Raw genomic sequence first — 21,308 nt, 5'->3', positions numbered from 1 at the left:
AGAACTTAATACAATTTGAACAAATACTTATTTTCAGATATATCTTTGCAGGAAGAATTCATCACAACCTGCTCGTCGCTTTTCAATGGCCACAATTTTGCCTATTGGAAAAACAGACTGGAATACTATGATATAGAAAATTATTTTATCATTAAGATGGTCTTTAAGCTGCCCAAAACTCCAGATGACACCTCAGTTCTTTTTAAAAACTAGTCAAACGACGATAAAATGAAGGCTCGAGCTAATTTTAAAGCTAGTCAAGCGACGATAAAAAAAAAAGGCTCAAGCTAATGCCAAAGCCACAACTACATGGCAATGCGAGGTAACTCAAGAACAATAAAGCAAGGCCCTTTAGTAGCGCTAAATAACTTTGGGATAAGCTAATTAAACTACATGAAAGTACGACTGATGCCAAAAAGGACCTACTACTAAATCAGTTGTAGAATATACAAATACAAGAAGGTGAAAGGATAAATCAGCTCCATAGCTTCTTTAAAGAAATACTAAACGACATCTATGCAACCGGCGAATAGGTAGACAACTGCAATTTGATCACGTATACATTTAAGGAATTTCCAAGGACCACCTTGTGGGCATCAATGGATGATGCGTACAAAGTATCCAAGGACTTGTTTATTATTAAATTAGATGAATTCTTTTGTGATTTTAAACTTGATAAACAGACTAATCTTGATTAGAAAGAGAAAGGTACAACTTTGATCACAAAAAAATCCAAAATAAAATCCAAATCCAAAGAAGAATCAGAATCCGAGCCCAAATCGGAATCCGACGAAGATGATCCCTCTTCAGAAGCTGCACACTTAGTTAAAAGGATAATCCAACAAAAGAAATTCACTCGAAGATTTGTAAAGAAGTTCTCAAACAAGGATATGGCGAACGTTTGATGCTTTGAATGCAAAAAGAAAGGACACTTTAAAATCTATTGCTCCTTATTAGAGGAGAAAAAGAATGAACCTGAAAAGAAGAAAAACAAGACACTAAAGGCAACTTGGGATGAATCATCATCCGAATCTAAATCAGACTCAGACCATGTTAAATTGTTAGCACTAACGACAATCCAAGAAGATTCAAGTTGTCCAAGTCAGAATATAACTCAGCATCAAACTCAAGTTAGTCGGTGACTCAGACGAGTCGGCTGACGAGGTAACAAACTGAAAGTTATATGCTACTGTTGCTTATTTAACTAAGGCATTAGCTAAATACAAGTCTAAGATTAAGCCTCTGCTTAAGGAGGTCAAAGACCTTAAGGAAATGACTAACTTAGACTCATTGACTCAGGCTAGTCAAGTTAGTGTTGGACACCAAACAATCTGCCGGAGATATATAGGGTATTTAGCTGAATTTAAAATTACACCGAATTCAAATTCAACTTACAATTGAGATGACCTGAGCTAATAATCTCAAGCTGCCAGCAGGGGCTGGTTTTGAGCAAATCGTCCGAGCAGCAAGTCAGGTCAGCAGCTCGGGTCGGCAGACCAGCTCGGCGGGTCGGCAGCTCAGCTCGGCGGGTCGGCAGAACAGCTCAGCGGGTCGGCAGCTCAGTGCGAACAGCAGGTCAGGTCGGCAGCTCAGCCGAACAGCGGGGCAGGTGGATTGATCGAGGCCTGCGAGTTCGCAGTTTCCTTGAAACAGATTCGCCCCCACCTCCGGCTGTGATTCGAGGCCTATTCGGGAGGTCTGTTTCCCAGGATACAACGATCTGACCGTGGACTCCACCAAGCACTGGTGGTCACGGCGAACTGAGTGGCACTCGATCATTATCACGGGCGCTCTGCCGAGCAGGAGTTGCACGACAGAGGGGAACGAGGAGGAGGACCTTTGCTTTGTTGCTCTTTTTTTTATTCTGCTTGTGATCACAACCTCCTTATATAGGAACTCATATCAACGGCAGTGTTAATGACCTTAATGGTCATTATTAGCCGAGCAGCGAAACGGCCACCGTTTCACTCATTATTATTCGGCCGATTTTATTCTGCATTAATCTCGAATTAATGTATCCGTTTTACAGCAACAAAAAGTTCAACGTGGCAAAATGTTGGTTGTTCTGCTTGGGGCAGGTCGCGCTCGCACACGAGTCAACTGGGTTCAGTGCAATCCGGGCCCTGGATTTGCACCCCCCCCCCCTGCGCACCCACGCGTGAGAGAGAGCCTCTCCCCATGCACTTGTTTACATCCTCAAAGTATGTGAATCAATATAAACCAACAAAAACCACTTGAAACTTCCAATGTGGGACTAAAGTCCTCATTCACAATGAAGCTTCTTCTCTTCCTCCTCTTCTCCATTCACACATCAACAATCCCCCACATGAATGGAGATAGGGAATGTGATAGCATTCAACAGTTGAGTCAAGTATAGGATAAGTAGGTTTTACCCTTTGAACCTTCCCTTGTGAAGATTTGGTTGCTTACTGGTTGATAGTAGACATGATGTCCTTGAACTATACTGCCGTCTGTGTAAGCAGTGACAAATCTCACCCAAGACTCTCCCTGATACAACTCAGTTCTCATGAGTGTGTTCGTTCTTGGCCATGAACACGCCTGGTTCTGTGAGAAGCTTTAAGAATTGTGCCTCCAATTCTCTTCGAAGCGGCCCCACTTCTTTCTCACATAGGTGATCCCTCAAGAGTTACCATCTACTCTTTTTGATCATTAAAAGCTCATTAGCTTATCCTGCTCTAGTCACTGTTTCAATGGGCTACCCCCCACAGTGTGTCTAGTCAGTGCAGATTAGTTGTCCCTTTGAACCTAGTTTTTGGGATCTCCAGTCAGCATAGGTTAGGTGTCCTCTGCACTGATCGCTGACAACGGCATCAAGCCCATTCCCTGTGATGAGCTTGCAACTAACTCTCGATTTAACCCTTTGGTTAGCGGATCCACTAGGTTATCCTTTGACTTCACATAGTCAACAGTGATAACTCCAGTTGAGAGTAGTTGTCTAATGGTATTGTGTCTACGACGTATATGTCTAGACTTACCATTATACAGATGGCTCTGTGCCCGAACGATTGCTGATTGACTATCGCAATGTATGCGAATCGCCGGCACCGGTTTCGCCCATCGTGGAATATCTTCTATGAATTGCCGTAGCCATTCAGTCTCTTCACCGCACTTGTCAAGAGCTACAAACTCAGATTCCATCGTGGATCTGGTTATTACGGTTTGCTTAGAAGATTTCCAGGAAATGGCTGCACCTGCTAGAGTGAAGACATACCCACTCGTAGACTTAGAGTCTTTTATATCGGATATCCAACTTGCATCGCTGTATCCTTCGATTACAACAGGATATCTCGTATAGTGCAGTCCATATTCACGAGTATACCTCAAGTACCTCAGTACTCTTGTTATCCCTTTCCAGTACTCAACACCGGGATTACTCGTGTATCTACTCAGTTTGCTTACTGCGTAGGCCAAGTCTGGTCGAGTACAACTCATCAAGTACATCAGACTTCCAATCACTCGAGAGTACTCTATCTGCGAGATACTTTCACCTCGATTTTTCGATAGATGTTGACTCGTATCTATCGGCGTTCGTGCCAAAGCAGTATCACCCTTGGTGAATTTTCCAAGAATTTTGTCCACGTAATGGAACTGACTTAGAACAAGTCCTTCTGTCGTTCTAAGAATTTTGATTCCCAGAATCACATCAGCTAGGCCCATGTCTTTCATATCAAATCTTGAGTTCAATATATCTTTTGTGGATTTGATTATCTTATAATTACTCCCAATGATAAGTATGTCATCTACATAGAGGCACAAGATGACATAGTCACTCTCTGTGGCTCTCATGTAGACACATTTATCACATTCATTGATCTTGAATCCACATTCCTTCATGGCATTATCGAATTTCTCATGTCACTGCTTTGGCGCTTGTTTCAAGCCATATAATGACTTCACCAATCTACATACCTTGTTTTTCTGTCCTGGCATAGAAAACCCCTCAGGTTGGTCCATGTAGATTTCCTCTTCTAAATCCCCGTTTAGAAAAGCTGTCTTTACATCCATTTGATGTATTTTGAGATTCCATAGAGCGGCTATAGCCAACAATACTCTAATGGAAGTTATTCTCGATACCGGAGAGTATGTATCGAAGTAATCAAGGCCTTCTCGTTGTCGGTATCCTTTGATTACCAATCTGGCCTTGTATTTATCGATCGTGCCATCTGACTTCATTTTCTTCTTGAAAATCCACTTGGAACCTAGTGGTTTACTTCCCGGAGGAAGATCCACAAGTTCCCAAGTGTGATTTTGCAAGATAGATTCTATCTCAGATGCAATTGCCTCTTTCCAGTGAGGTCCATCAGAAGAGCCTACAGCTTCTGAGTAACTACGAGGCTCACTCTCCAACATGAAAGTGATAAAATCCGATCCATAGGATTTTTCTACCTGAGCTCTTTTGCTCCGTCTAGGCTCAACCTCCACTGGTTCCTCATTGTCATCATTTTCTTCTTCGCCTTGTGTTTCATTCGCCCGTTTTGAGGAGCTAGCATCCTCACGGGTCTTATATGGAAACACATGCTCGAAGAAAGAGGCATTTCTCGATTCGATTATCGAGTTCTTATGTATCTCCGGTATGTGTGACTCATACACACAAAATCGATAAGCACTGCCGTTATGTGCATATCCAATAAATATGCAATCAACAGCCTTTGGTCCTATCTTAATTCTTTTTGGATCAGGCGCCAACACTTTGGCAAGACACCCCCACATTCGTAAATATTTGTAGGACGCTTGTCTTCCATTCCACAACTCATAAGGGCTCTTATCTATTTTCTTCCGAGGCATCTTATTTAAAAGGTAATTAGCTGTTAACACAGCTTCCCCCCACATGCAATCCAGAGCTTAATAGAAGAGCGTTCATCATCTCCTTAAGAGTTCGATTCTTTCACTCAGCAACCCCGTTTTGCTGAGGAGTATAAGGAGCTGTTGTTTCATGTCTGATCCCATGTTCAGCACACAACTCAGCGAACGGTGACACATATTCACCGCCTCGGTCACTTCGAACCACCTTAATCTTTCTATTAAGCTGGTTTTCAACCTCGTTCTTATAGAGAGCAAATTTCTCTATAGCTTCATCCTTACTTTTGAGAAGATACACATAACAGTATTTTGTGTTATCATCTACAAAAGTTATGAAGTATTTATTTCCACCACGCGTTGGCGTACCTTTTAGATCGCACACGTCAGTGTGGATTAGGTCAAGTGGTTCGTTACTTCTTTCAATATGTTGAAAGAATGACCTTGTCATTTTCGTTTCAACACAAATCTCACACTTGTGTTTTGGGTCAAGGTGGAATGTAGGTATGCTTTGCATGTTTATTAATCTACGCAATACATCGTAGTTAACATGTCCTAGTCTACCATGCCACAAACACGAAGACTCAAGCATATAAGTGGAAGAGCTTTCAGTTTTATTTATCTTGGGCCTAATGGCCATTACATTGAGCTTAAACAGCCTATCAGATACATAGCCTCTTCCTACAAACATCCCATTTTTGGACAATACAACTCTGTCCGACTCAAAAACAATGCGAAAGCCATGCTTGCTCAGAAGTGATCCGGACACTAAATTCTTCCGAATCTCCGGAACATACAGCACATTGTTCAGAGTGAGGTCCTTGCCCGAGGTCATCTTCAGCACCACCTTTCCTTGGCCCGTGATGTCCGAGGTTGCTGAGTTCCCCATGAACAGTTTGTCTCCAGTGACTTCTTCGAAGTTGTGGAGCAGCTCCTTGTTGCAGCAGACATGTCGAGTGGCTCCAGTATCGATCCACCATTGCCGCGGGTTTGAACCGATCAGGTTCAGCTCAGAGACCACAGCGCAGAGGTCGTCCATTTCTGATCCCTCGTTCAGGTTAGCCTCCTGCTTCTTCTTCGGCTTTCTGCACTCCGAAGATTTGTGACCCACTTTGTCACAGTTGAAGCACTTCCCAGAGAATTTCTTCTTGCTGATGGCTCCTTTGGGTCCCATCTTGGAAGACTTGGGGTTCTTCCGTTTCGAGCTTTGTCCGTGCTCGACCACGTTAGCTTTGATAGTAGCCGGAGAGAACAACTTTCTCTCTGAACTCTTGTTGTCTTCTTCGATGCAAAGTCGAATGATGAGTTCTTCCACATTCATCTCCTTCCGCTTGTGCTTCAGGTAGTTCTTGAAGTCCTTCCAGTCGGGAGGCAGCTTCTCGATGATAGAAGCCACTTGGAAGGTTTCACTCAGAACCATCCCTTCTGAGTGGATCTCATGCAAGATCACCTGAAGCTCCTGGACTTAACTGATCACCGTCTTGGAGTCAACCATCTTGTAGTCCAGGAATCTGCCCACGATGAACTTCTTTGCCCCTGCGTCCTCCGTCTTGTATTTCTTGTCTAGGGACTCCCACAGTTCCTTAGCCGTACTCTTCATGCTATACACAGCGTACAGCGAGTCGGCAAGGCAGTTGAGGATGTAGTTTCGGCAAAGGAACTCGGAATGAGTCCATGCCTCCACTGTACTGATGGTTTGCGCATCAGCATCCTCAGTGCGCTTGGGAGGGTCCTCGGTCAGGAACCGAGCCAGATTGAGTGTGGTTAGGTAGAAGAGCATCTTCTGCTGCCACCTCTTGAAGTTCAGTCCACTGAACTTCTCTGGCCTTTCCCCATGACTGATTGGCACAGTTCCAATCGGGGCGGAGGGGGCCTGAATGTGTTGAGTCTGTTGCACCTCAACAATTAGTTCCGTGGCCATCTCAACAGAATCGAATCTGTTTCAAGATTGTTGGACACCAAACAATCTGTAGTCGGAGATATAAGGGTATTTAGCTGAATTTAAAATTACACCGAATTCAAATTCAACTTACAATTGAGATGACCTGAGCTGATAATCTCAGGCTGCTAGCAGGGGCTGATTTTGAGCAAATCGTCCGAGCAGCAAGTCAGGTCAGCAGCTCGGGTCGGCAGACCAGCTCGGCGGGTCGGCAGCTCAGCCGAACAGCAGGTCAGGTCGGCAGCTCAGTGCGAACAGCAGGTCAGGTCGGCAGCTCAGCCGAACAGCGGGGCAGGTGGATTGATCGAGGCCTGCGAGTTCGCAGTTTCCTTGAAACAGATTCGCCCCCACCTCCGGCTGTGTTTCGAGGCCTATTCGGGAGGTCTGTTTCCAGGATACAACGATCTGACCGTGGACTCCACCAAGCACTGGTGGTCACGGCGAACTGAGTGGCACCCGATCACTATCACGGGCACTCTGCCGAGCAGGAGTTGCACGACAGAGGGGAACGAGGAGGAGGACCTTTGCTTTGTTGCTCTTTTTTTTTCTGCCTGTGATCACAGCCTCCTTATATAGGAGCTCAGATCAACGGCAGTGTTAATGACCTTAATGGTCATTATTAGCCGAGCAGCGAAACGGCCACCGTTTCACTCATTATTATTCGGCCGGTTTTATTCTGCATTAATCTCGAATTAATGTATCCGTTTTACAACAACAAAAAGTTCAACGTGGCAAAATGTTGGTTGTTCTGCTTAGGCAAATTTTTGCCCCGACCGGTCCGGCATTCGTGTGTGCAGGTCGCGCTCGCACACGAGTCAACTGGGTTCAGTGCAATCCAGGCCCTGGATTTGCACCCTCCCCTGCGCACCCACGCGTGAGAGAGAGCCTCTCCCCATGCACTTGTTTACATCCTCAAAGTATGTGAATCAATATAAACCAACAAAAACCACTTGAAACTTCCAGTGTGGGACTAAAGTCCTCATTCACAATGAAGCTTCTTCTCTTCCTCCTCTTCTCCATTCACACTTAATCAACAGTTAGAACCTCAACTCAAGTGTCAAAACTTGAGGAAGAGAATTTTAATTTGAAAAAACAGATTAGTGAGTTAAAGTCTACATTAAACAAGTTCACGCCTGGATCTAGATATTTGAATATGATGTTTGGGACCAGACGAGCTGCATACAATAAGACTGGACTTGAATTTAACTCAGATCAAAATCATGTGTCTTACATTACATTAGTCAAAAGAAATGCTAGAAATAAGATTGCTTGGGTTCAAAAATCATGCTTTGTTAACCAAGTAGAAAATAACTACTATTGAGTACCCAAACAACATATTTATGTGATAAATGCTAACATTTCCTATGCAAACCCAATAGCAAAATTGAAATTTGTTAAAGCTCCGACTTAAGGGAGCTAAATTTTTGAATTGTTAGACTAGGATCATTTCAAACCATGTTCTCATATTTATTATTTTCAAAATATAATTTCAAAATTATAGTATTTTATTTTTCATAAAAATCTTGTTTTATTTCCTGTACTACAAAAAGGACTTAGTTAGGCCGTATCATAGACAGCATACCTATAGATCTAGGCAGCTTGCATCTCACAAAACACACTAAGGATAACTTGCTTGTGTTTGTGAAACATAGAATGGTGTTAAATGCTCAGGATTACAACCTCTAAATTCTAGCATGAATTAGACTAAAAGTTTCATACATCATTCCATGGTTTAAAATTTCGAGTCATACTAGAGTTTTGGTCCTAAACCGGAATGATATGATTTTAGTATCGTACCGGTTTCGATAGTTTTTAATTTTAAATATAAATGTTAGACAAAAACAAATAAATATATGTTTTTTAAAGAAAATTGATATATGAACAACTCAAATTAAAATTGATATATCATAATACACTACCTTACTAATATCAAAAGGAGTGACGTCAATCAAATGGAAGCATTGGTTCTTGCAACATTCTAGTTAAATCAACTCCATAGTTTTCCAATACCCAGATTAAATAATCATCTCATTATATGCAATATTGATATTGATATCTCCACATGTCCATCAGCATGTCTCGATTGACCACTGAAAGTTGAATTTGAACTGGCATCATTGGAATTGGAACTGCTACAGGAATAGGATAAGGATAAGCATACGTCTCTGAGCTCTGATATGATGGATCATCATATGATACATCAAAACTATAATAAGAAGGCTAAGAGTATGATGAACTTTGATCAGAATCAATCTCAGCTAAACTCTCCCACATATCATAATAATTATGAGCTTTCTTTTGTTTGTCACCCTTAGATCGACGTTGATACTGAGTTTTAATAATTCTACCTCCATGATCATCATCTTGGGTTGCATGTGTGTAATCTTTTTCACATGTCCAAGTCTTCGGTGTCGGAGTAGGGGGAACATAAGTGCTACAACCACTCGATGCATCACTACTGCCATCACTTCCATTAGTACTTGCACTGTTATTGACATTTCTATCATCATTTCGAACTTCTCGTCGAACTATAGTGTCAGAAGGTGATGATGTTCATCACTATCATCATGCTCTTGCTCATCAATTGCATTGAGCGGACTTTCACTAATTCATAATTGACCCCTTTCTTTAAAAGGAGTTTTGACTTTTTTTTCTCTTTAGTAAAAATTGCAAGAGTTTTACCTTTGTCTTTATCTACGAACTTTGGTTGATTTTGAGGTTGACATGTTTGAGAACGTCTCGGTCGTGATTTGGAAAATCGAAATTCTTGGTCAAAATCCTCATCATTATATTCTTCACTGACATCTCCTCTAGCTTGTACTTTTTCAATCTCGTGAGTAAGAAATTGAGATGGTCACCGTGGATCTCCAATTTCATCAAGGGATTCTCAGCCTCAACGACACTCCACTAATCCATCATTGGATCATCCTCAGTTTGGACAAATCTAATATCAAATCGGTCTACATCACTGGACTCTTGTTTTTCATGTTCTTGTTTTTCTGCTATCGCTCTTAGTTGAAGATGTTAAAGTGTATACTAAAAGTCTAGCTTTTTGTATAAACATATAAGAATCACATTGGTTAAATGCCTACATTTATGCTAAGTGTAGTTGTCCATTTAATTTATATTGTAAATAACATGGTGTGAGGTGACACACAGAAGATCATGTTATCAGATCCTTATAAATTATAAACAGTTTCTCACAACCAAGATGGAATGGGGCAAACCATTGGAATGGTTGTAGTGTAATTAGGTATTAGTTTATCTTGACTAATAAATTACACTAGTACACTATGAGTGTATTAAGTAGGACCATTTGAGGTAGTTTCTTTTTATACTGACTATATAAAAGAACAATACCTCTGTTATTATGGAAGTTCATGCTCTCATGATATAATAACAAGCACGTATATTTAATATTTATTTCTTTGATTTATCAAAGGGTGCGATTTAGCTCGTTAAATCAATAGGCCCGATAAGTTGGGAAATGATATTATTTATATGGTGTGTTGTTGATTATAGAATGAAACTATGTCCTAGTAATCTAGGTTGATGATGTCCCCTTGAGGAGCTCATAAGGATTGTAATGTAAACCCTACAGGTGGACCTAGTCTGGCATGACAATGAAATTGAGTGGTACTACTCTTGGAGCTAGATATTTATTAAGTGAATTGTCAGTAACTCATTTAATTAGTGGACATTCTATATCTTAAACACAGGGAGATTAATGCACTCATGATAAGAAAGAGCCCATATAGTAATATGGGATTGGTGCGGTAGGGCAATAATAACTCTTTAGTGGTATGAGTTATTATTGATGAACTTGAGTTGAGTGTTCGGGACGAACACGGGAAGCTCAAGCTCATCGGGAGACTGAAACCAATTCCTCCTCTCGGTCCCTATTGTAGCCTCTTATATAAAGCCTTATATTCACCCAAAGCCTAGCTTCTTAAGGCCCAAGCTAGGGTCAGCCTAGCCTTGCTTGGTGACCAAGCAAGGGGTCAGCCAAGCTAAGGTTGGAGCCCAAGCTAGGGCCGGCCAAGCCTTGCTTGGTGCCCAAGCAAGGGGTCAGCCAAGCTAAGCTTGGAGCCCAAGCTAGGGCCGGCCAAGCCTTGCTTGGTGCCCAAGCAAGGGGCCGACCACACCATGATTAAGAAGGAAGTTTTATTTTTTGTAAAATCTTTCCTTTTATAGAGATCCATAAAAAGGATTTAAAGGGATGATTTTAATATAAAACTTTCCTTATTTAGATCGATCATAAAAGGAAATAAAAGGGAGTTTTTATTTTGTTAAAAACTTTCCTTTTATGTTGATTTTAAAAGAGAGTTTTAAATTTTAAAATCTTTCCTTTTATAAATTTCTACAAAGGAATAAAAGAGATATTTGAAATCTTTCCTTATTTATAGTTATCTATAATGTGAAAGAAAGATTTTAATTTTTGTTATAAAACTTTCCTTTATGAAACCATGTTTTTATTTTAAATCTTATCTTTTATAGATATCCATAAAATGATTTAAAAGAGAGAGATTTTAATTTATAAAACATTCCTTTTACAACTATCCACAAAAGGGATTTTAAAAGAAAGATTTTAATTTTGTTTAAAATCTGTCCTTTTTTGGAGAATAAGCATGTGGCCGGCCATGTCATAGATAAGAAAGGAAGTTTTATTTTTTGTTACAAAACTTTCTTTTTTTGCCAAGACCAAGGAATATAAAAGAGGAGGGGGTGCCTCACCTATATATACATCTTCTATTCCTCTCCTCTCTTCCTTGGTGGTGGCCGACCCTTACTCTTTCCCTCTTCTTCTTTGTTTTCCCTCTTGGTGGCCGGCGGCATAATGGTGTGGAGATCCATTGATGGCCGGTTGCTTGAAGGAGAAGAAGAAGAGAAGGAGGTTCTCTTGTCTAGCATCCCTTGGAGGAAAGTTGGTGGCCGAACTTCATCATCTCTTGGGGAAAGTTGGTGGCCGAAACTGGAAGGAAGAAGAAGGCTTGGGTGGATTCTCGTCTTGGTAGATCATCGCCCACACGACGTCTGAGATAAAAAGAGGAATACAATAGAAGATCAAGAGGTCTATAAGATACAAGAGGTATAACTAGTTATAAGTTTCCGTATCATAACTAGTGCATCCTTTTGTATAGATCTTGTAAAACCAAACACAAGAGGTTATCGATTTTAATTATCATCTTTGTTTTCGATATTTGTTTCGATTGCATGTTTCGATAATGTGTTTCTATTGAGGTCTCTATTGTTAAACCCAGTTTACTGTGAGAAGTTTAAATATCCGATTTCTTTGAAAGGCTTTGTCTAGGCAGTGGTGGATGATCCCATGACCAAGAAGGCCTAGTGCCTCACCACGTTTAACCTAGAAGTCGATCCTTGAAATAAATATTTGATCAACTTCTGTAGTATGGTTTAACTTAGGAAGATCACATCGGTTGAACTTGAAGTAAAAATGTTAAGTTTCGCTCCCAATTCAAGTTTAACTTCTAAAGGGACAATTTGGATTAATAATGTTAAGCATCGTTAGCAATCCAAATTTAACTTTAGTAGAACACATGGGTAGCTAGGATAGTTCTATACTTGTACAAATTTTTATACAGGGGACTAGGACGGTATTCCGAGTAGCAACCAACAGAAGACGCATATTATAATGAATGCAGACCATCTTCTCCAAGAGATGATAAGAAAGATGATTGCATACTTTTGTATGAATGAGAAAGAAAATTGACCAATTTCTTTCGCAACCAGTTGAAGACACTAAGAGAATTTGTACTACAATCATTTTTAAATTTAGGGTTGATCCTTCATATTGTAACCACCACTCAGCTATAAGATAAATAAGAATAAAATTAAAATAATATTTATATTTGTTGGCAATAATTAGTTATAATTTTTTCTATATTTACCTGCATCCATTTTATACCTACATGACACCACAACAAAATCGCTAAATGAACCATATGCCTCTCGAAATAATCGACTTTCAGTAATAGCCTCAGGAGCAAATTCTCTATGTTTTTAGAGTCTTGATATTACATTTCTGAGGGCTACTAATAGATCTTCATTTGTGGTAAGATTATAACGGTATTGATATATCGGATTGAGATAATAACCTAAAATAATTAGGCATATATAATTATTAATAACAATATTAAAAATTCTTTATCATAAAAAATAAGCACTTGCCAAATGAATATATTTTCTCATTTGGTTGTCCCATCTTGTAGTTCCTCTTTTGCGTCATGAATTAGATGGTAGGCGTTGCCCATTTGTGGCTTCTTGTCCATATTGACTTTACGTAGAACGATGTATAAGGGTTTTGCTATAGGAATATCTGAAATATTGTCCCAAAATCTAGCAGATATAATTTTTTTTGTACCTCCCTTCCTTAAGTAGAACTAGAGTATCGAGAGGTTTCCCAATCTTTAGAAGTGAGCATGGCCTTCAATTTGACTTTTTTCTAAAACAATGATTTTAATAGGAGAAAATGAGTTGTAAAACCTAGTTGCTCCTAGTCGTAGAATCTTCCCATTAATAAATTTTCTCATTAATCTGTGAACCCAATGATGATTATATAGGTTTTTCACTACCTTCTTTACTATATCGAGTTTACCAAATATCTGTCATCATCAAATCAATACAGTGTGTTGTGCAAGGTGCCCCTAATAATGTTTGATATTTTTGCTCCAATAACTCTCCAACCCTATTGAAGTTGGCATCATTGTCTGTAATTACCTGCACTATATGTTCTGTACCTATCTCTTGAACTACGATATCCATCAAATGATATATATAAGATGCATCATGATAATATGCAGTTGCGTCAGCAGATTTATGAAAAAATCACCTTTCTAATGCAGTATAGTAAGAAATTAATAATGCTCATCCGTGTAAGTCTTGTCCAACCATCACACATTAATGTAATCCCATCTAAGCTTCTTGCATTATAGGATCCAAGTTTTGATTTCCTCCACTTGTTCATCTAAATACGGACTAGCAATTTCATATGCAGTCAGAAATTGAATACCAGTCCAGATTTTTGAATGTTGGACACCATGCTGCGGTAGTATGGTTATTTGCTGCATTGGGAGGAATTCGATTGAAATGAAAAAAAAATAGCAATACTTTGACCTATTGATTTCTTCTCCTCCCTTGTATAAGCATCATCAATCTTAATCTGTTTGCTAGCTTGGTCTGGGAATGCTAGTGGATCAATATCAGCAATATCAACTGCATGTCTTCGTCCCATAAAAGGAAAGAAACAACTAATACTATCTTGTGTTGAAGTAACACAAACATTTTCACTCCTCCCCAATGTTGTCGCAGTAGCTAAGCCACTTCCACTAGACAAATTATAGCACCACTATGTTGCATATACCACTCATATTCATATTGAGTTCGAGAGACATCAAGAGCTGCTAAATATTCTTCATCATTTGGATTTTCACAACCTTTAAATTTATCAAAGACTGGTTCTTTAGAGCTCCGCTTATCAAGCATTTCACGTTGTTGTTGTTTATACTTTAATTCTTTTTTGCCATCAAGATCATCTTTTATTGCACGACAAATTTATTGAGAAACTTTGGGGTTTTAGAGACATTCGGATATCCACCAGTAAGATATTGTTTTAGGTGTGATTCCACCGCTACGTCCAATCATATCACAATGCAAACATTGTCAATAAAATCGATTTTCTAATCGACATGTATGTCTCCAAGCTAGATCATAAGATTGTTGTTTTGGTGGCATTACCTATCCGTTATAAAAATGTATATATTCATAACTATAGAAATTAATAAAATTAAAATTTTAATTAATAAATATGATAATTATATTATTAATTATCAATTTAATTAAATATCTATTATTTATATAATATATATCTAGTTAGTGTTTATATATTTTGTATAATATATAATAAAAATTACTATTTATATATTTATATATAATTTTAAAACTAAATTTATTCAAAACATCTAAAATTATATGTTTTTAAAAATAGTTAATAAATAAATAATTTAAATTATTTATTCAATTCATAAATGATTTAACAATTTTTCTTATAAAATTTTCTAATATATCACAAATTAAATTTTTTGAGTAAACGAGAAATAATTAATTTAGATATATATATATAGAGAATAATTAATTAGATCAAATTTACTATAAATTAGTTAATAAATAAAAATTTTAAATTATTTATTCAATTCATAATCAATTTAACAATTCTCCTCGTAAAATTTTTCTAAGATATCACTAATTAAATTATTTAAGTATACATGTAATAAAATATTTATTTATATAGAGAATAATTAATAGATAAATTTTACTAGATTCCTATGATAATTTCATAATAATTCCATAAATTTTTTTCATATTTTCATTTTGTTTTATTTATATTTAATATAAAAATAATTTTAAAATAATAATTTATATAGAATAATTATATAAATTAATTATTAGTTCACTTAATTAATTAATTATTTATAAAAATATACTAATCCATGATGATTCGTTTAAGAAAAATGCATTACAATTTAATCATAAAATGTGAAGAAACACTAAAAATTGACTAAAATTAAGCAAAAATAAAATGCAAGTGAGCTATAACATGCGTAAATAAATTTTTGGTCATAAATGATCAAATTGCTAATATTTGACTAATTTAAGTTAATTTACTTAAGAGAAGGAATTAATTAGAAAATTAAAGATTGATAAAGGGATGTAAACTTCATGCATCAAAAATAGCCAAAATTAAGTTAATTTAGTAAAACTCCAACTCATATAGGAAATTGGACATTTATTTATAGTATAATATACTTTATGTAATTCTATTTATAAATATTCTATATAATTTTTATATAAATACTATAATTTATATTACATGGAAAAATTAAACTTATTTAAAATATTCAAATTTATTTTAATTTTTTAATCATTTATAAAATTTTTAAATTATTTATAAATTTTTAAATTATTTTAAAATTTTAAACTATTTTTAATTATAAAATTAATTTAAGATTTAATTTTGAATAAATTACAAATTTAAAGTTTTTAATTAAAATATTTTTATTTTTCTATGTTTAATAATAAATAATAATAATATGAATTTATATGTCATAATTATATTAGGTAATTATAATTTGTATAATAATTAATTAGAAATTATATATATTTTAAATAATATATTACATATTTATGTATATAGTTTTAATATGATTTTTAATAAATTACAAATATGAATTTAAAATTTAAATACTTTTATTATTAATAAAAATAAATTTATATATTATAATTATATTAGTTATTTAACAATTCATTTAATTAATATTAATTATATATATATATATATAATTATTGTTTATATAATAATTAATTATTATATAAACGATAATTATATATATATAAAGAAATTTAATATAACATTGTTATAACTGTTTTAAGTTATATCATGTAAATAAAGGTTTTAATTAAACCATTATATTGTAGTTTTTAATAAAATCCTATTCATTTCTCTCGTGAATCATGATTTTCGCTGATTCCGCCATCCCCCTCCTATGCTCACGAGATCCAAACCGCAACATCTTCTCTACTTAAATTGAAAATTTACTATGATACCTGTCGAAGAAATGTGATCTGCGCCTCGCTGCCTCACCTCCACTACTTAGCAAGTTTCCCTCGTCGACACTGATCTAATCTCCCTCGATGATGCTTCCAGGTAAGTCTTCATCATTTATATAGGGTTTTTCCCTTGATTAAAGTGTTCTCGTGATCGATAGAAGGAATCGAGTCGATTCCTTCTGTCACGCACTGTGTCACAACTGGACGCACGCGAAGACACACAAGATGAAGATCCGAACTTCACGCACGCATGCTATGTCGGTCATGTGCCAATGCCGGTCCCTAGTCAAAAGGGTAAAAACCATGAGTTTTAGACGAAACAACTCAGTATTTTAAACCATGCATCATTCTAGAACCAAACGCATAGAAGTCAAACATCATTTTATTAGAGAATACAGATCAAATAGTGGCATTGCACTCAAATATATTGAATCCAAGTCTAACATAGTAGATATCTTTACAAAACTATTAGTTAAAGTCAAATTCAATACACTTAGAAGAAGACTTGGTTTGTGCCTAATAGATTAAATCAAGTTAGACTTGATTTAATCTTATTTAACTTAAATATCAAATAGTTAACTTATTTCTTTGACTTTGATCTAACTTGAATCCATCCACAATTAAATTATCTTTGTTAATTCATGCAATACTACACTTAACTATATGTCAAGCATTTTAACTCATTTTTTATATATAAAAAAAAGGAGGAAAGAGATAAAAGAAAAGATAAAAGTCAGGTGCTTATTAACTTCCAATTTAATCTCTTTTATTAAGGGGGAGTTGTATTTCATTTATTATATTCATTATTGACTACACTAATTCTATCTTCTTTCATATATTGAAGATAAATTCAAAATCCAACTTATTTTTTGATTATTGATTTCTAACTTTAACTTAATTTTCATGTTATTAAAAGGAGGGAGATTGTTGGTGGTCGATGCACAACATTTAACCCAGAGTTTTGATATATGACTAAGATTAAAATTAGATTAGTTGTAATCTAACCAGTTGTGTTAAGTTTGTAGGTGCATGATACTTGACAGGTGTTAAAGTCCTAATTATGGACTAAGCAGTAACTAAGTCTTAGTGGATCTAGGCATCTAAAGTTTTGATTGGGAATCAAGCATTAGCTAAGTCTTGGTTGGAGACTAAACAACAAATTCCTAGCTGGAGGAAATGATTAAGTCTAGGTGGATTCAAATGGGAGTTGAAGTCTTGGCAAATAAGTCCAAGTTAAAGCAATTGGGAGTTGCGACTTGGCACCTCAGTCTACATGAGTCAACTAGACCCAACATAAGTGCGAATAACTTTACATTTTATATCCTACTAATTACATGTAACAACTGTAGGGAAGCATGTTCGATGGTTCCAGGCAATCAGATAGAGTCCAAGGGCGAGTGGCTAGTGATAACTCTCGACGAAGGAATTTCGGAGGATCCAAGTGACCGTATAGGGTCCGGGCGACTAAAGTAGCTTCTAGGCTACCGGGAATATGGGCGACCAGAGCAACTTCTACCGAAAGATTGCGTTATCAGCAATCCGAGTAAAGCGGGCAAGCTGAAGTTTGATCCCTGCCCAAGTGAGTCGTGACCAAAGGGTATACAAGCGACCAGAAAACTTCGTTAACATTATCTTATGGATAGAAGTTGTAGTCACATCAGCACCTGTGCAGGCGATCGGGAAGGCTCTGCAGGCGACCGGAGTACTATATAAGGAGTTTCGAGGCGAAGCTTGAAAATCACTCATTCACACAAAATTCATTCTTGTTCTCATGCTCTAAGTGCTCCTTCGTCTTTTGTGCTATGACACGCACTTCATTTTTAATCGACATCACCTAGAGTAACATTTTTATTTGTTTTAGTATTGCCTTATTTATTTTATTGCACTTAAACTTTTTAGATTTTTTTTTTCTGTAAGGTTTCTCCACCTAGAAGAAATTAGAAATAAGAATCACATTTTATAACTGCTGCGTGTCTATACTTCTAGTTTGATTGATCAACTTGCATGCTAAAACTGTTAACTAAATCTATTGCATGTTTTTATTGTCTTTATTTTACTTGATTGAATAAGTCTAAGTTTAATTTATTTCCGCTATATTTACTCTAATTGATAAAACTACTTTAATTACTATCTGCTCATTTTTTAAATTCGTAATGCTATTCACCCCTCCCCCCACTAGTGTCGAGTTCGATCCTACAAATCTTTTCATCCAAATGTAGCCCCAATATGTGATTGATGGAGAAACCTAAGCAAATTGCCTACAAATACTTGGTCAACATATTTCCAAATATTGAACTAAACAGAATTGCATTTGTTCATGATAACACACATGCACATGAGGGGCATACTAGATGAAAAGAAATACCTGCAATGCCTCATGATATATATGCCTCTCATCACGAATGTGCCTATCATCTCCCATTCCCAAGTGCTTTTGTCCATTTCTTGTTCTTGGTTGCTGCATAATGTTGGCTGATCTTCCATGGAATGAAGAAGGCGGCAGCCGATATGAAATGCCGCTTCCAAGGAAATGCTTGTTTTCTGTCCATTAAAGAGTAGCAAGTTATTAAGACATTAAGGCATCAGGTTATACTGTGATTTGTAGACCCAATCCAATGAAGACAAAAATTGTGCATTAGCAAGTAGAAATTACCTACACTCTCTAAAGAAGGTTTCATCTTGGTATGGGATTTTACTTCTACAAATGCTGGTGGCTGAAACATTGTTGAAGTATCAATTGAGTTTCCTCTAACGAAAGATGGAACGTAGAACCCTTCAACCTTTTTTTACTTGTGTCCGTCTCACATTTCATCTTAACCATGCAATCAAAATCAGGTCGCATAGAAAAATGTATTTTTCCTTTTTCACTGATCCGACTTCCTGCCTTATTATTAGAACCTTTTGGTACATCTTTAACATTTGCTATCAATTTAGAGCCCCCACTTTTTCTGAATCCCTTCCGCATAGGGTCAACAACAGGTCGTTTATAATTTCCTAAGCTAGGTTTCACCAACATTTCATTCTGGTTATTAACCATGATATGGAAGTTTCACTCACTCCACAAATGATAAAACGAGGGCACTGTACAGTCTCAAGCCCAAACAAGGTAAATTAGTGTTGGGTTCTGAGCAATAGTTAGACAATAGAATCAAGACGAATTTTAATTCTAGCCATTTCTCAAAATCTCAAAATCTGAACTCTTTATAGCTTCTTGATAGGATGTAGATTCGTTTAAATCAACAAGCATTACATCACCGTGGTTAAACAAAAGAAGAGAATATTTCTTATGTTGACGATGTATCCTATCATATCTACGTAGAACTTGGTCTACTTGAACATATTCTTACGGTGCAACAAAGTCATGATCCACAATATCTTGTGGTGCCTGTTCAGGTTCCATCAAAATCTGTGTTAATTTGTGTATCTCAAATTTCTTCAAGATTTATTTTCTCCCACTAGTTCCTCTATAAATAAATTCTCTTTCTAAAAAAATGTTATTTCTAGCAACAAACACTTTTACTTGTGAAGAATTGTAAAAGTAATATCTTTTTGTTTGCTTGAGATATCCTACAAAATAGCACTTATCTAATTTTGGTCCTAGTTTCTCCGCGACTTGATGTCTAACATAAGCATCACAATCTCAAATCTTCATAAAAGAAATTTTAGAATTCTTCGTCGTCTATATCTCATATGATGTCTTTGTAATTGCTTTAGATGGAACACAATTAATAATAAAAGCAATAGTCTTTGGAGCATGTCCCCACAATGAAGAATAATTTGCATGACTAATCATTGATCGTACCATGCCTAACAAAATGCGATTCCTCCTTTTTAATACACCATTTTTGGTAAAATCAATTCTTTTGTCAACTTTCTGATCATATTTTCTACTCAAACTTTTATATGTGCAAAATGGAAATATTATCTACAAATATAAAAAAATTTAAAATTTTTTGACAGTTAAATTATGTTTTATGAATTTTTTAACAAAAATTATATTTTTAAAATTAAAAATAATTTTCAGACTTATTTTTGAAAACTTTTATTTTTCTACGATAAAACATGGTGTTTTCTATCATAATAAAAAAAAATCACATTTTTCTAATATTACCTAAATTATTATAATTTTGTTTGCCAAAAATAAAGTTTTTATTATTAAAAATTATGAAGCATTATTTCTGAAAACTTTAATTTTTTTTTTGTAGATAAACATTAAATTTAACATGTTAAGAAAAAATATCACAATTTTTCAAAATTATACTCAATTTTTAAGCATTTAATTGTTATAATAAATATTTATGCTCAAAAATATTATTCTAGTCAAAATTAATATTTTTTTACGTGAAAAATTTTCCACTGATCTAACTACATCTATTTAACTTTAACAAAAATTTTCATAATTTTTTCGAAATCATAAATAATTTTTAAATTAGTTTTTTTGTCAAAACATAGAATTAATTAGTAAAATTGAGAAGTTTTAAAAATTGTTATTAAAAAATGTTAGTTTACTGTTAATTCTGTTCAGAAACTCTTAGTTTTTTTTTTTCAAATTTTTCTAACTATTTTTGTATTTTTTTTTTCCATTTTTTTTATATGATCAAAGAGGGAGTAAATTATGTCATTTTTTGTGAAAGTCATTTTTTTTCCATTTGATATTCCTTAATATCTTGTCATTCTTCGTCGAGAATTTGTTCCATTATATCGCACTCTCTGACTTTGGATTTGTCCTTCCTCTTCGTTGTCTTTTGACTACTGGACGAATGTGGGCTTCAGAGTCATCCACATCAACACTCGTATCTGGATTTGGATTTGATGCTGAAGTGTTCCCCCAGATTCGGATGTCCTTGCCCTCTTGTTAGAAGAATGAGCAATTGATTGTGGAGAATATTTTTCATACTCTTTGAGAACCCTCCACACATGCATATAC

The 21,308-nt window shown here is 35.9% G+C and overlaps 1 protein-coding gene across 1 annotated transcript in view; it reads right to left on the bottom strand.

Annotated features, from left to right (window-relative positions):
- LOC122028215 (helicase-like transcription factor CHR28) overlaps positions 1-18,812 on the bottom strand; it is a 28,331-nt gene extending 9,519 nt beyond the window's left edge. The window contains exon 1 of the mRNA XM_042587250.1: positions 18,747-18,812. Coding sequence (XP_042443184.1) covers positions 18,747-18,803 — 57 coding nt within the window. The 5' untranslated portion in view covers positions 18,804-18,812. The remainder of the gene's footprint in view (positions 1-18,746) is intronic.
- Between the last annotated feature and the right edge of the window lie 2,496 nt (positions 18,813-21,308).

Source organism: Zingiber officinale, chromosome 1A (assembly GCF_018446385.1).
Source record: "Zingiber officinale cultivar Zhangliang chromosome 1A, Zo_v1.1, whole genome shotgun sequence".
NCBI classification, from domain to species: Eukaryota; Viridiplantae; Streptophyta; class Magnoliopsida; order Zingiberales; family Zingiberaceae; genus Zingiber; species Zingiber officinale.
The sequence above is the reverse complement of the archived record's forward strand: the minus strand, read 5'-3'. Positions and strand labels throughout refer to the sequence as shown.